This window comes from Sapajus apella, unplaced genomic scaffold, assembly GCF_009761245.1.
Source record: "Sapajus apella isolate SASKATOON/1434 unplaced genomic scaffold, GSC_monkey_1.0 scaffold29, whole genome shotgun sequence".
NCBI classification, from domain to species: Eukaryota; Metazoa; Chordata; class Mammalia; order Primates; family Cebidae; genus Sapajus; species Sapajus apella.
Window position 1 is genome coordinate 8,071,979 of NW_022436969.1, and position 14,356 is coordinate 8,086,334.

Genomic DNA, 14,356 nt, shown 5'->3' on the forward strand with positions numbered 1-14,356 from the left:
GACCACCCTTGGAGACCCCCTGCATGAAGGCATACACAGGACTTGATCATCAGTGGGGGCACCAGGAGCTGGAGCCTGGGGAGTGGGAAGCGAGAACACACAGCTGAATAAGGACCACGAGGTCAGCGTGGAGGAGACCTGAGGAAATCCCCATAGTTTAACTGCTAGGCCAGCCAGATGGACATCTCAGGCTGAGGAGGTGAGGAGGCAAGACAGAAAGTGAAACAGCACTTTATACGGTAAGGATGGGAAGGTCACCTGCAACAGGGGCCTCCTTGGGGCGGGGTTCGGTCACTGCTCCAGATGAACGTTTAGTCTTTTCATTGCAAATTTGCTTCCACTGTTGGGAAAGAGATCCTTACCTCCATTTTCTATTCTTTTCTTTTCTTTTTTTTTTTTTTTTTTGAGACGGAGTTTTGCTCTTGTTACCCAGGCTGGAGTGCAATGGCGCGATCTCGGCTCACCGCAACCTCCGCCTCCTGGGTTCAAGCAATTCTCCTGCCTCAGCCTCCCGAGTAGCTAGGACTACAGGCGCGCGCCACCATGCTCAGCTAATTTTTGTATTTTTAGTAGAGACGAGGTTTCACCTTGTTGATCACGACGGTCTTGATCTCTTGACCTCGTGATCCACTCGCCTCGGCCTCCCAAAATGCTGGGATTACAGGCGTGAGCCACGGCGCCCGGCCTATTTTCTTAACTTCAAAATGGAAATGACGGGTGCTTTTGAGTGGTCTGAATACTTGAAATTTGAGGGAAAATGTTACCAGAAACACAACTAGAGTTTAAGATAAACACATATATTAAATGCATGGCTCAAAAATGACGATGCGTCTCCTTTACCTGCCTTCGTGTAGAACTTAAAATAGACCCTGGTCCCCACGTCTGGGTTTCCTCGCGCCCAAGGGCTTGCGCTGCGCGGCTGGGCCAGCAGGCGGCGCGGCTCCCGCACTTTCCCAGGCCTGGTCGCGAGGCCACCGCCCACCCGCGCTCCGCCCCGCCACGCTCTTGGATCATCACAAGGTCAGGCCACTGTGCGTCACTGCCCTGGGCTCTGCTAGAAAGTGCCGGGGCTCGGATTCCTTTCGGGTGAGTGGACTGGGAGGAGAAGTCGCTCTGCGTACTTGTCGGAGACGAAATAAACACAGACTCCGCGGCCGGGCGGGACCTTACCCGGAAGTCGCCCAGAACACTACCCTTCGCTGCAACCTCGCCCGCCCACTCCAACCCAGAGACGAAAAGGGAAAGCATCACGACCAGAAACTGTTGGCACAACCCCGCAGATATTCTCCCGGGCCGAGCCAGACTCCAAAAGCCCCGCGCGTGGCGCCTGGGGTCCTCAAGGGCTGAGGAAAAGGGGAGCCTCGGGAGCGCAGCGGGCCTAGCCCCGCCCCCTCGTAGGCCCCGCCCCAGCTCGGGCACCGAAGGGCCGGGCAGCCGCACCTCCCAGAAGGGGCGAAGCTGGCGACGCCTTTTTCCTTCCTGATCTGCGCGCGCAGCCTGCTGTCGCTGTCCGCGCCTGCTCCTGCTCCTCCGCTCCTCCCGCGCGGGGTGCTGAAACAGCCCGGGGAAGTAGAGCGGCCGCCGCGTAGCCCAGCCAGCCGAACGCCGCCGGTGTCCGCAGCCTCGCGCGGCCACAACATGAATGCGCGCGGCCTGGTCCTCGGCCTCCTCCTGCTGCTACTGTGTCGGGCGCAGGTGAGCGGTCGCCGGCCACCGGGATGCCCTGTGGGGACGCGGTGGGGCCGAGAGCCGGGGGGGGCGGCGGGCGCAGCGGCGGCTCCAGCCCGGGGCCTGAGGAAATTGGCCTAGCGATGGAGAGCTCAGAGGTCCCTCATTTGTCCTGTTTCTGCCGGCCACGCTGTCTTTCCTGTGGTCTGGGAGAGGGTGGCAGTGGGGGCTGCTTGACCTGTTGTGAGCTTATTCATCTGTGGTTACCTAATTTCTCTGTGTAGATGTGGCACCAGGAGGAGGGAGGAAAGTGGGTAGAGTGGGATAGGGACACTACTTGCTTTTGAAAAACATACTGCTACATGCGCATGAACTCTAAAATTTGGGAGCTCCAACCACTTTATTTCCTCGTCGCATTCACCTGAGGGTGGAGGTGGAAGCAGAGGTTTAAGAGACACAAACTTCCTCAAGCACCCAGGGAAACTGCCTTGAACACTTGACATAAGTCAGGCTTGCTCTTCTAAAGAGGGCACGTTACTTCTCAGCAACTCCTTTTTACACCTCAGGACACTGAGGCTCACAGGGTGGTATTGAATTTCCCCTTGTCACTATTAGCCAGCGACAGGATGGGGCCTGGAACTTGGTGTCCTGCTGACTCCTTGGGCTTTGGAAAAGAGCACCTCACTATTTGTGTGTCTGTAGTTTCCTCTTTTAAAACTGGAGTGGGGCAGTTCACACTGTGGCTCTCATTAAACCAAATCAGGTTGAGAGTGCTTATTAACGCTCCTCACATAGGCGTGGCCGCAATAGGAAGTAGTGAATCAGGGGAGAGGGGGTTCCGTGGACTAGAAAAAAACTCTCCTTCGACTTCTATGTAGTTCTCAGAAGGGGATAGGTGATGTTGATGCAGTACTAGACTAAGAGTCAGGAGAAGGGCAGTGGCACGGAGGGAGGATCCTTTGAGCCCAGGAGTTTGAGACTAGCCTGGGCAACATGGCGAAACCCTGTCTTAAAAACATTTTGGTGTTTTTTTTTTTTTTTTTTTAATTGTTGAGGTTGAGTTTGCTGTGAGCTGGAATCATGCCAGTGTACTCCAGCCTGGGTAACAGAGCAAGATCCTGTCTCCAAAAAAAAAGGAAAGAAATAATAATAACCATTGTGTGCCTTAGAGAAATATAGCTTTTCTGTTTCCTTAGAGTTTTTTAAAAATTTATTTATTTTAGAGACAGGTTCTTGCTTTGTTGCCCAGGCATGGGGGCAGTGTCACCATCATAGCTCACTGCAGCCTTGAACTCCTGGCCTCAAGCAGTCCTTCCACCTTGGCCTCCGAAAGCACTGGGATTATTGTGAGCACCACTCCTGGCCCTGCCGAGTTTTAGATCAGGACCTTAAATAGGAAGGCTTCTTTTTTTTTTTTTTTTTTTTTTTGAGACAACCTTTGTTTCCCAGGCTGGAGTGTAGTGGTGCAATCTCAGTTTACTGCAATCTCCACCTCCTGGGTTCAAGCAATTCTGGTGCTTCAGCCTCCCAAGTAGCTGGGATTACAGGCGCCGACCACCGTGCCCGGCTAATTTTTGTATTTTCCATAGAGATGAGGTTTCGCCATGTTGGCCAGGCTGATCTCAAACTCTTGACCTCAGGCGATCCTCCCACCTTGTGTGGGGGATTACAGGTGTGAGTCACCTCACGCAGCCAGGCTTCACATTATTAGGTAGCTTTATCTTTCAGATATTTTCATCTCAAGTTAAGTATCCAAGGCTGATGGCCAGTGAATGCCTCTTCTGTGACATTTGGGATAGGTCAGAGGTTTGGTGTCTCTTGCAAAAAAATGTCTGGAAGCCTTTTCAAGGTCTGTAAACCTTAACTGGAAATAATTGTATTATTATTTTAAATATTAACTTCCTCATATCTGAAAGCTTTCAGTGCACCTGAGTGGATTGGGGTGGAGCCTTGAAGCCAAACAGATTGGGAGAGAGAGTGTCTGCTTTTAAAATTCATACCAGTAATAGCAGCTCATCTGGCTTCAGTCGGAGCACCAGTAGAGTTCTATCATGGAATTATAGGCTACTAGTCCTGTGTAAGGTCTGAAATAGATTTTGGGGGGATTTTTGCTTTTCTTAATGTTCAGTATGTACAGATGATGAAATAACCTTACTAGACTGCCTTGTTTTTAAACCCTGTAGTCATCCAAAAAAAATGTATGCAGTTTTGAGACATAGACTATATTTCTCCTGGCTATAATTTTTTTGTTGTTGTTTGTTTGTTTTTGAGACAGAGTCTTGCTCTGTCATCCAGGCTGGAGTGCAGCATCACAATCTCGGCTCACTACAACTTCCGCCTCCTGGTTCAAGCATTTCTCCTGCCTCAGCCTCCCAAGTAACTGGGATTACAGACGCCCGCTACTTCACCCAGCTAATTTGTGTATTTTTAGTAGAGACAGGGTTTCACTAGGTTGGTCAGGCAGGTCTTGAACTCCCGACCTCAGGTGATCCACTCGCTTCAGCCTCCCAAAGTACTGAGATTACGGGTGTGAGCCACCACCCGGCCCTGGCTGTAATTTTGATAAGCTTTAACTTGAGGGACTTGGAACATAGTGAAGCCTGGGTAGAAATTAAGCATGAAAATGGCTTTTCCTGAGAAGATTGGGAATGGTTAATCTTTTGACCTGGGAGTGATTAAGAACAACCATCTGGAATTGGAATGACTATGGGAGATCTTTCCCCATTTCTCCCACTCTGACTGATGCTGTGATCAGAAATTTTACTAACATAAGTAATGAAGGGGAAAATAAGATTTTTTGTATTTGAGCCAGTGGGCAGAGGAAAAAGGACTTGCTGAATAGGCCTTTGTATTCCTCCAGTGTTTGTTCTCTTACCCAGAACAAAGAATCACTCTGGTGATGAAGACAGTGTGCTCTCTCTTTCCTGGGTAACCCTCACCCTCCACTCCTAAAAGGGATGCAGCATTATAAGCATGGCACATTACCTGGAGCAGAAGCCCAGATCAGTCCTCTCTAATCTGGTCTCAGGTGCCCCTTTCTGCCCTTTGACCTCCAGCTCTGTGAAGGACATCAGCTCTCCAGCCAAATTGAACAGCTTGCTAGCAAATCCTGCCCATCCTCCACGGCCCTATTTCACATGCTACGTTAGCTACGAAATTCTTATTCTGTTCCCCCAACTAGAATGCCTTCCTCCTGAAGTTCTACGTCTTTGTTGAAACTGCTGCAACAGCATTTGCTGTCTCGTTAAAAGGCCTTGGTGTGGGTCTTGATTCTCTCTGTTCCGAAGAGTGATCTTGGGTAAGGCAGTTATCCTCTGGAGCCTCAGTTTCCTCCTCTGTAAAATTGGATTCACTGTGCTTGTCAAAGACAAATACTTTCTAATAAAACTATCAGATTGTAGGCTCCTTGAGAGCAATAACTATTGCTTTCCAGTATCATTTACAAATGTGTCCCGGACACTTGACTTGGGACTCTTTTTTTTTTTTTTTTTTTCTTTAAAACAGGGTCTCTCCCTGTCCCCCACGGAAGTGCAGTGGCATGATTGTGGCGTGATCCTCCTCCCTTGCCCCCCCAGGGTGGGGGTATTATAAGCAGGAGCCATTGTGTTACCCGGGGACTCCCCCCCCCCCCCATCCCGTGCCCCAGACTAGGTCTTACTCTTGTTGCCCAGGCTGGAGCACAGTGGTACAATCGCAGCTTACTGTAGCCTCAACCTCCCAGGCTTAGGTGATTCTCCCACATCAGCCTCTCAAGTAGAGTAGCTAGGACTATAGTTGTGCAACACCATGCTTGGCTAATTTTTTATATTTTTTAGTAGAGACGGGGTTTTGCCAGGTTGCACAGGCTAGTCTTAAACTGAGCTCAAGTGGTACCATCCACCTCAGCCTCCCAAAGTGCTGGGATTACAGGTGTGAGCCACCTATGCTTGGCTGACTGAGACTCTTTTTTTCTTCTTTCCACTTCAAATATAGGAGGAAAGTGACTCTTTTTAATCATAAGATATTTGGGCCTTGAAATTGATTTTGGGGAGGGACTTAGAGACAATCGGTGATCAAAATTGGATTTGCAGTTTGTTCCTAGGTGATGGCGATGATCAGCTGTGGCCAGCCAGGGTTTTCTTCATCTGGACTATGCCTCTCACATTCAAACTTTTGGAACATTTGCTTTGGCAACAAAACCTTTAGAAAACCAACTCTCTCTGGTGCGGGTGTTCTTTTGAAGAATTTGAGAGAAGCTTTAAAATTGATGTTGGCTGGGCACGGTGGCTCACGCCTGTAATCCCAGCACTTTGGGAGGCCAAGGAGGGCAGATCACGAGGTCACGAGTTCAAGACCAATCTGACCAACATGGTGAAACCCCATCTCTACTACAAATACAAAAATTAGCTGGGCATGGTGGCTCGTGCCTGTAATCCCAGCTACTCAGGAGGCTGAGACAGGAGAATCGCTTCAACCTGGGAGGCAGAGCTGAGATCGCACCAGTGCACCTCAGCCTGGGCAATAGAGCAAGACTCCATATCAAAAGAAAAAATAAAATAAAATTGATCTTCTTATTACTGTCCCTTGCTTAGTTCACAAGAGGAACTCAGAATAATTTCATAAATACAAATTGGCCACCCTGGGCACAATAAACGATGCAAAGATCAAAAGAATTAACCCTTTGAAAAAATCAGTCTAGCCAGGCACAGTGGCTCACGCCTGTAATCCAGCACTTTGGGAGGCCGAGGTGGGCAGATCACTAGGTCAGGGGTTCGAGACCAGCCTGACCAATATGGTAAAACCCCGTCTCTACTAAAAAAAATTAGCAGGGCATGGTGGCACATGCCTGTAGTCCCAGCTGCTTGGGAGGCTGAGGCAGGAATTGCTCGAACCCAGGAGGTAAAGGTTGCAGTGAGCCAAGATTGCACCACTGCACTCCAGCCTGGGTGACAGAGCGAGACTCTGTCTCAAAAAAAAAAAAAAAAAAAAATCAGTCCAGGCTGGTCCTAAGATAGTGAGTTATCAATTGATCAAAGTCAGTTACAGATTGAACTCCTTGTTCTGCTCTTCCCCCTTCTCACTACTGCACTTGACTAGTCCAAAAAAATGTAAAAAAAGAAAAATCCATCTATACACTGTTAAGTGCTGTGTAAATTTTCATAATTACTATCACTGTCTTCTTAGTTGATGGAGAGAAGGTTGGATACATAAAAAAATGGTAATACAGTAAGAAGTGCTCAGATAAGAATAAAGATAAAGTACTACGGAGAGTCCATTTTTGAGCTGAGCTTTGGAGGATAAATTAATGTACCAGGTGGACAAGAGGAAGACTAGAAAAAATAGCTGGGATAGTTGCCTAATTGTTCCCCAAAGCTATTGAACTGTGCACTTGAAAAGGATGAATTTTATGGTATGTAAATTATTCAGTAAAGCTCTTAAAAATAATTGCAAGGTGCTATAAACTAGATCACATAAGAATAGAAACAAAAGCTACCCAAGTTTTGCATAGTACTCCGTTGCTTCACATCGATCTTGTTTTATCCTCTCAGAGACCCTTTAAGGTAGGTGTAATGCTGTTTTTTCTATTTCATAGATGTGGACATCAAGGCTCAAATTTGTCCCAAGGTCACATAGCTAGTAGATGGCAGATTGGGTGTTTAAACTGCCATCTTCTGACTTCTGTGCCCTAGTTTTTTGAAATTCAAAATATTGCAGCTAGATTATTGGTGTTCAGCAAGCTTAATTGAATGGGTGTTCAGCAGATAATTCCACTTGGCTAGTAGAGCAGTCTCATTCAAGTCATGGTTCCGTCCCCAGTGTGGCTCTTCTGGTAGTCCGTAATAGATCAGGAATGAGTTTAGCCTGCTGACCTGACCCATGGTTCAGTCGCCACATTGTCAACATTCCATAGGAAAAAACTGCAGACATTGTATACCAACACCCACTTTCATAGTTTTGTTTTAGTTTTGTGTCTCCTAAATGTCTAAGAGTAACTAGTAATATGACTTTGGGTGAGTCACCTAAAGAAACTGCAAGCTAAAGGGGTTATCTGTAAAACGAAGAGTTGGACTAGATGAGCACACCTAACACTCAAAGTGTATGATTTAAACACCCACATGCAGGCAGGCCTGGTGTACACACAAATTATGTAGATCTGTTCATGCCAGGTTGGCTATAAAACACTTCCAGAGATTTCCATCAATAAAAGTCAGACCAGACTGGTAGCTTCCACCCTAACTATCCTGCCATATTTGTTTGGTCTGCCTCCCTGACTCGAAAGGAAACCGCAGGCAGCTTCATCTCTGGACAGGATTCTCCATGCCACTTTCTCCACTCCATCCTGTGTTGTCCTGACTGGCCAGGCCAGCTTCTGCTCTCTGGAGAAGCAACCGGGCAGGGCCTTCTGCTTCTGGAGAAGCAGCAGCCCTTCCCCATCTGCTCACTGGAGCTTGAGCTGGGTGTCTCTCCATGTTCTGCCATTAGCTTTACTCATACAGGTCAGAGGCACAAGTGTTGGTGCCAAGCCCTGCACTCCCAGCTCTGGTGGATGGCCTACCTTGGGGCTGAGGACTGTCAGTGGTACTAAGGAAGTGAGTCATTACTTGACAACTGCCTAGAGAGATACGGCAAAAGAGAGGAATGGTAGGCATTATTTCTACAAGTGAACAAGTTTGTATGGAAGGAATACTTGTTTAGGTTCATCGTGGATGGGACAGTTCATCTCCAATGCATTCTCAAATTCTGAGGCTACATCCCTGCACAAACTGGACTAGAGTTTATTTGGTGCAGAAGATGGGGGTGGGGAGGCAGAAGGACAAGGGGGATGGGTGGAGAAGGCTTAACTTGGTGTTCAAAATCATGTCACTTATGAGCCATGTGACCTGAGAATATCTTTGAGCCTGAGTTCACTTACCTGTAAAATTCTGCTATGCTACTGTGTAGAGTATCTGAGAAAATGAGGCATGCATTTGGTGTTCAGTAAGTATTTTTGTTTCATTTATTTATTTTACCCCCATACGTAGAGAACAATAGGTGTTCAGTAAGTATTTGAATATGTTAGTTAATGCTTTAGCAGGATTTCCTAAAGGCAGTGGAATAGAATTCTCGCAGAGTTCAGAGTGTTTCCATATGATAGTGTGCTTATGGAGTGCCGTATTGGGGTCCCATTCAGCAGTTGCCATAGTTGCTGACATATAACAGAAGGGGCATTTTTTAACCTTTCCTGAACTGTTCCTATCACTGTTGAAAAAAGCTTCCATATCCAGTCATATTCATAATAATTAAACTCTAGAGCATGTTGTGAAATATCCATATGACCTCACCTTTAAAAATAGAAATTCTCTAGCTGTATAACGACTAAATTATGGGTAGACGCCAAAACAAGCAGCACTTCTCATATCTGAACTTAGACAATCCAGTTGTACTCCCTCAGCTCATTGTGAGTTTTGATGAGTTCTGCACCCATGAACACCAGATGCAATACAGTAGGGAATTTCAAAGAAAGGATTACACGTAGGCTCTGCCCTCTAGGATTTTACAGTCTTACAAGGGAGTTGAGACAAACGCAAGAAAATACTCTTGCAGCTTCTCCCAACATCACAACTTTGCAATTCTCATAAATCTTGCTTGATCCTAGGGCATGACCAAAGCAGAGGCAGGCAGGTCCTACTTTGTGTGGGAGAGAGGGAAGGAAGCGTAGGCGGTTAGAGTGATAGGTTTGGAATATTGTAGAGAATGTCAGAGTGAGGTGTCTGGAGCTTGTCGCACAGGCAGTGAGAAGGGTGGGTTGTGGGTTTCTGAGCACCAGAAAACTGAGCAGTGTTCTGGAAGAGGCAAGCGCAGGCAGCTGCGCACAGGAGACACTGCAGATCTGGGTGAGAACGGAAGGTTGTACGAGGGAGCCTCCCTGGGAGTGAGCGATAGGTTGGCTGTGAGAGGTGGGTTCAAAAGGTGCCTGAGGTTTTCATTTGAAACTCTGTTGAAGAGGAATTGGCAAAAGAGGAGGAAATATAAATAGAGGAAAGATTGGTTTCCTCTTAAGCACTGAGGCTGTCAGCAGTTAGTGGGAAGTGCTGCTGGAGAGAAGCTGGAGCTCATTGAAGCTGAGAGAGGGGTTTGTAGGTATAATCAGAGCTGTGTTTATAGGGAGGTGCAGGTGAAGAGAGAGAGAGGAAGATGAGGTTAAAAACAGAAGAGGGAGATGGAAAGCTGGAGGCCCCTGAGGTGGAGCAGCTGCAGAGGCAGGCCTGGGGGCCAGGAAGCTGGCTGTCCACGTTCAGCTGTTGGTGAGAAGAAGGGACGAAGGTCAAGCTTCTCCCATCGTGCAGCTGTTGAGTGAGTGCACAGGTGCTCATGCTCCTGTACACGGCGGGGCTCAGGAAGGGTGTGATGCTAGAGGGAGGACCTTCGTTATGCAGCTGTTTATCTTTTATTGAGAGTCTGTTTCTGGAGTCGGCTGCTCTGTTTTGAATCCTGGCTTTGCCACTGTGACCTTGGACAAGTTATTTAGCCTCAGTGCCTTCATTTCTGCATCTGTAAAAGGGATATAATAACACCTCTCTCATCAAACTGTTGTAGGATTAATTGAGTTAACATATGAGGAGCATTGAAAACCATGCCTAAACCTCGGACACTGCCAGTACTTTGTGAGTCCTTCTGGGCCCTGCTGGCTTAGATTGCTTCTTTAGGCAGGATGACTTATTTTAGAGACAGGGTCTCGCTCTGTTGTCCAGGTTGGAGTGCGGTGGTGCGATCTTGGCTCACTGTAGCCTCGACCTCCTGGGTTCAAGTGATCCTCCCACTCTGCCTCTGGAGTAGCTGGGACTATGGGCACGTGCCACTAGGCCTGGCTAATTTTTGGCTGTTGTTGTTTATGAGACAGGGTTTCACCGTGTTGCCCAGGCTGGTCTCAAACTCCTGGGCTCAAGCAACCCACCTGCCTTGGCCTCCCAAAGTGCTAGGATTGATTATAGGTGTGAGCCACCATGCCTGGCCAGAATGACTCCCCCTGCCCCCCACCAGGCTTCTCTGCTGTGTCTCTAGAAGAAGACAACTTTGAGAAGCAAACCTGAGTGTTGATTCAAACCCAGATTTCCTGGGCTCAGTTGTTATTATTTTAGGTCTTTGGAACCTCTTTGCTGAGATCCCAAACAGGTAGAAGACATTAATAAGAACTCCTTATATTTGATTTCATGATGCTCCGTGGTTTACTGAGTACTTACTATACATGTATAGATATGCCCTTATTTGATCTTCACAGGAACCTGTGAGGTAGAGAGAGCTTATGAGCCTCATTTCCCAGGTACGAAAACTCCTACATGGTTAGGGAACCTGCTCCAGCTGCGATCCCAGGTGTGCTCCGGCTCAACAAGCACATTTATTGAGAGCCTCATGAGCTCTTGGGATCAGAACCCAGGACTCCTGATCCCACTCCATGCTGCCTTCTCACCCACCCCTCTTCCACCGAGTGGGTGGAAATAACACTTGCTTTGAAATAAAAAAGAATAGTCTTTGTGAAAAGGAACCTAAACAGCAATGGGTCATCTTTATTTCCATTTATAGTACCAAGTGCTGAGTAAGGGGATTTTAGACTCCAGACACCCATCCTGTTTGGCAGGCCAGAACTGCAATATGTTGACCACATGTCTGTCTCCATCACCCCTGTGCCTATGGGTAACCAGCCAGAGGGCCCTGAGGCAGAAACCTGCTTGGCAGGTCCCTGGAGAGTTCTGCAAGGTCTGGGGAGGGGTTCTTTGTATTTAAAATTTCATGTAAACATCAGCAGTTTCCTCTACCTCTGTAGTTAGCTTTTGCCTTTTCAAACTTCAGTTAGATGGGTAATGACTTTTACTCATTAGGACTTTTTTCCATTAGTTGGAAACCAAGAGTTGCAATAGGTTTCTTCCTTCCTTAGAATCAACAGGTTTATGAAAATAATAATTGGATTCTCTTTATATAAAAAGAGTGGTGGAGTCTTGCCACAGGTTTGGTATGTGGCTTTGTGCTTTGTTGAAGGCTTGTCACTTCCTCATTTATATAATTTCCCTCCTTTGTGGCCTAAACATGACTTTCAAAGAGTCAGGAGGAGTTAAGTCATAATTTTTATTTTAGAACATCTGAAAAATGAATTCAGAGAAAAAATGATACTGATGCCTTGAATTTCCCCACATGTACGAGTCCCAATCTCCTGCTGACGTTTCTCATGTTTTAGCGCTTTAGGGACTGTTGTGGGATTTGTATTTTGATACTGAGGGACCAACACAGACTGACTTAGCTTCTTGCCTCTGTGCAGGTCATGTGCCACTGTCACTGGAGAGAATTTCATGTTGTGACTTCTGTTCAGATTTTTTTAATGGCTTTTCTTCCCCCCCCCACCCCCACCCCATGGACTCTTGCTCTGTCACCCAGGCTGGAGTGCAGTGGCACAATCTTAGCTCACTGCAACCTCTGCCTCCCGTGTTCAAGGAGTTCTCCTGCCTCAGCCTCCCAAGTAGCTGGGATTACAGGCGCCCCCACCACACCTAGCTAATTGTTGTATTTTTAGTAGGGACAAGGTTTCACCATATTGGCCAGGCTGGTCTCGAACTTCTGACCTCGTGATCCGCCTGCCTCGGCCTCCCAAAGTGCTGGGATTACAGGTGTGAGCCACCACACTCAGCCTTCTTATGGCTTTTCTGCCAGGGTTCTTGGGAGCCATGGCTGCTTCTTGATATCTTCTGTTTCCCTGTAGAACAGATGATTGCAAGCCCGGGGCCCTGGCGAGCTGGGCCCTCTGTGGCTTTCTGAGTTCATTCTGAGGCAAAGGATCAAGTGTGTTTTGGGCAGCAGCCTTCAGAGCAAGGCACTGACTTGATGATTCACCCTGACCCCTCCCCTCCACTGAATTTTCTGTCAGCCTTGTGACTCTCACATGGGAAATATGAGTGGCTTTTGAGAAATCTTTACATAAGAGGTTTTAAAATTTTCTTTTGAGATTGCTTCGGTTGTTTTCCTTAAAGTTGGCACATTCTTTGCTTTCTACTTCAATCTCAAGGACAGGAGGTTCATTCTTGCTCTATACATTGGGGTGTTGATGTGTGCGGTTTTGTTCTTCATGTTACTCATGATGTATTGATATTAATTAACCTAAATACATATGGAAATATTCATTACTTAGAGCTTATATAGTTCCTGGTACAGATGTGCAAAAATAGTGCCTTCGTAATTGCCAATTCACTGTCTCACTTTTCTTTATACTGTGATTCTGAGTGTTTTGTGCATGGAACTATAGCTTCTTCTTACCAACAAATAAGCAGGAAATAGAAATTATGTAAATAAGCAACTTCCATTACTTACTTCATTGACTTAACAAATAGGCATTTGGTCTATTTTAATGAATATTTTTCAAAATGTGAAGTGCCTGTTGCCGTTATTTCATTTTGCAGGTAACATTGGAAGGTTCTTTAATTGTACTTGAGTGGGCACACTTTGTTGTTGAAATGTACCGTTGACACCCTGGTGACACTGAAGTTTGTGTTGACTTTCTGTAGGTGTTTTCACAGTCCTGTGTTTGGTATGGAGAGTGTGGAGTGGCATATGGGGACAAGAGGTACAATTGCGAATATTCTGGCTCACCAAAACCACTGCCAAAGGATGGATATGACTTAGTGCAGGTAAGTTCATTATCTTAGGCACTGGAAGTACAAAATGCTGATCACAAGATCCTCTGGAATTATACTGTAAATGTTATTGGAGGGTGGAGGTAGAGGTGAGACTAAAGGCTTAAGTCTTATCCCAAACTCTAAAACTCCAACCTGCAGCACACAGTGGCAGTGAAGGTAACACTATAACTCCAAAAGCTTAATTTTTCAGGGGCTGACTTTATACCTCTCATGAAGTTTCCCAGTAGCAGGTTATTATATGGAGACTGACCTTGGTACTTCATATATTGCCCTTCTAGTGTCTGCAAAATACATTAGAAGTTAGCTGTTTTTGATTCCTAGATCTCAATACTGGAATGGACTGTGTTGCTAAAGTTGTTGCTTTAACATCCTTGTCCCCTGTTCATTTTAGTGTTTCCTCTGTGTTCCACTGAGAGTCTGTGAATTTTGGCTGCTACCAAAATTCTGACTTCTGTTCTTTTTTACCATCCTGTGATGCACAGGGATGTTAGAACTGGAAAAAACATGGTAAAAGGCTGGTTTTAGAGTCTTAAAGTAATCAAAAATCAAGTTGACATGATAACAGAGCTCCTAGGCTTACTTGTTTCTTTTCTGTTTTTGAGACAGCCTTGCTCTTTTGCCCTGGCTGGAGGCTAGAGTGCAGTGTCGTAATCACAGCTTACTGTAGCCTCGACCTCCTGAGCTCAATCAATCTCTTACCTCAGCATCCCGAGTAGCTGGGACTACAGGCATGTAGCATGACCCTGGCTAATTTTTAAAAAATGTTTTGTGGTGATGGGGTTTTAACCCCATGTTGCCTAGGCTGATCTTGAACTCGTAGGCTCAGGCATTCCTCCCTCCTCAGCCTTCCTAAGTGCTGGGATTACAGGCACGAGCCATAGTACCCGTCCTCACTTGTTTCTTTTCTTTTCCTTCCTTCCTTCTTGTTTCTTTTCTTTTCTTTTTTCTTTTCTTTCCTTTCCTTCCTTCTTTCTCTTTTCTTTTCTTTTCTTTTCTTTCCTTCCTTCCTTCCTTCCTTCCTTTTTCTTCCTTCCTTCCTTCCTTCCTTC

The 14,356-nt window shown here is 46.5% G+C and overlaps 1 protein-coding gene across 2 annotated transcripts in view; it reads left to right on the forward strand.

Moving 5' to 3' along the window:
• Positions 1–1,398: 1,398 nt before the first annotated feature.
• NPC1 (NPC intracellular cholesterol transporter 1) overlaps positions 1,399–14,356 on the forward strand; it is a 57,401-nt gene continuing 44,443 nt past the window's right edge. The window contains exons 1-2 of one of the 2 annotated variants that reach the window (XM_032293193.1): positions 1,399–1,695; positions 13,176–13,298. In XM_032293193.1, the coding sequence (XP_032149084.1) occupies positions 1,639–1,695; positions 13,176–13,298 (180 nt within the window). In that variant the 5' untranslated portion in view covers positions 1,399–1,638. The remainder of the gene's footprint in view (positions 1,696–13,175; positions 13,299–14,356) is intronic. The other variant, XM_032293192.1, reaches the window with a different exon arrangement.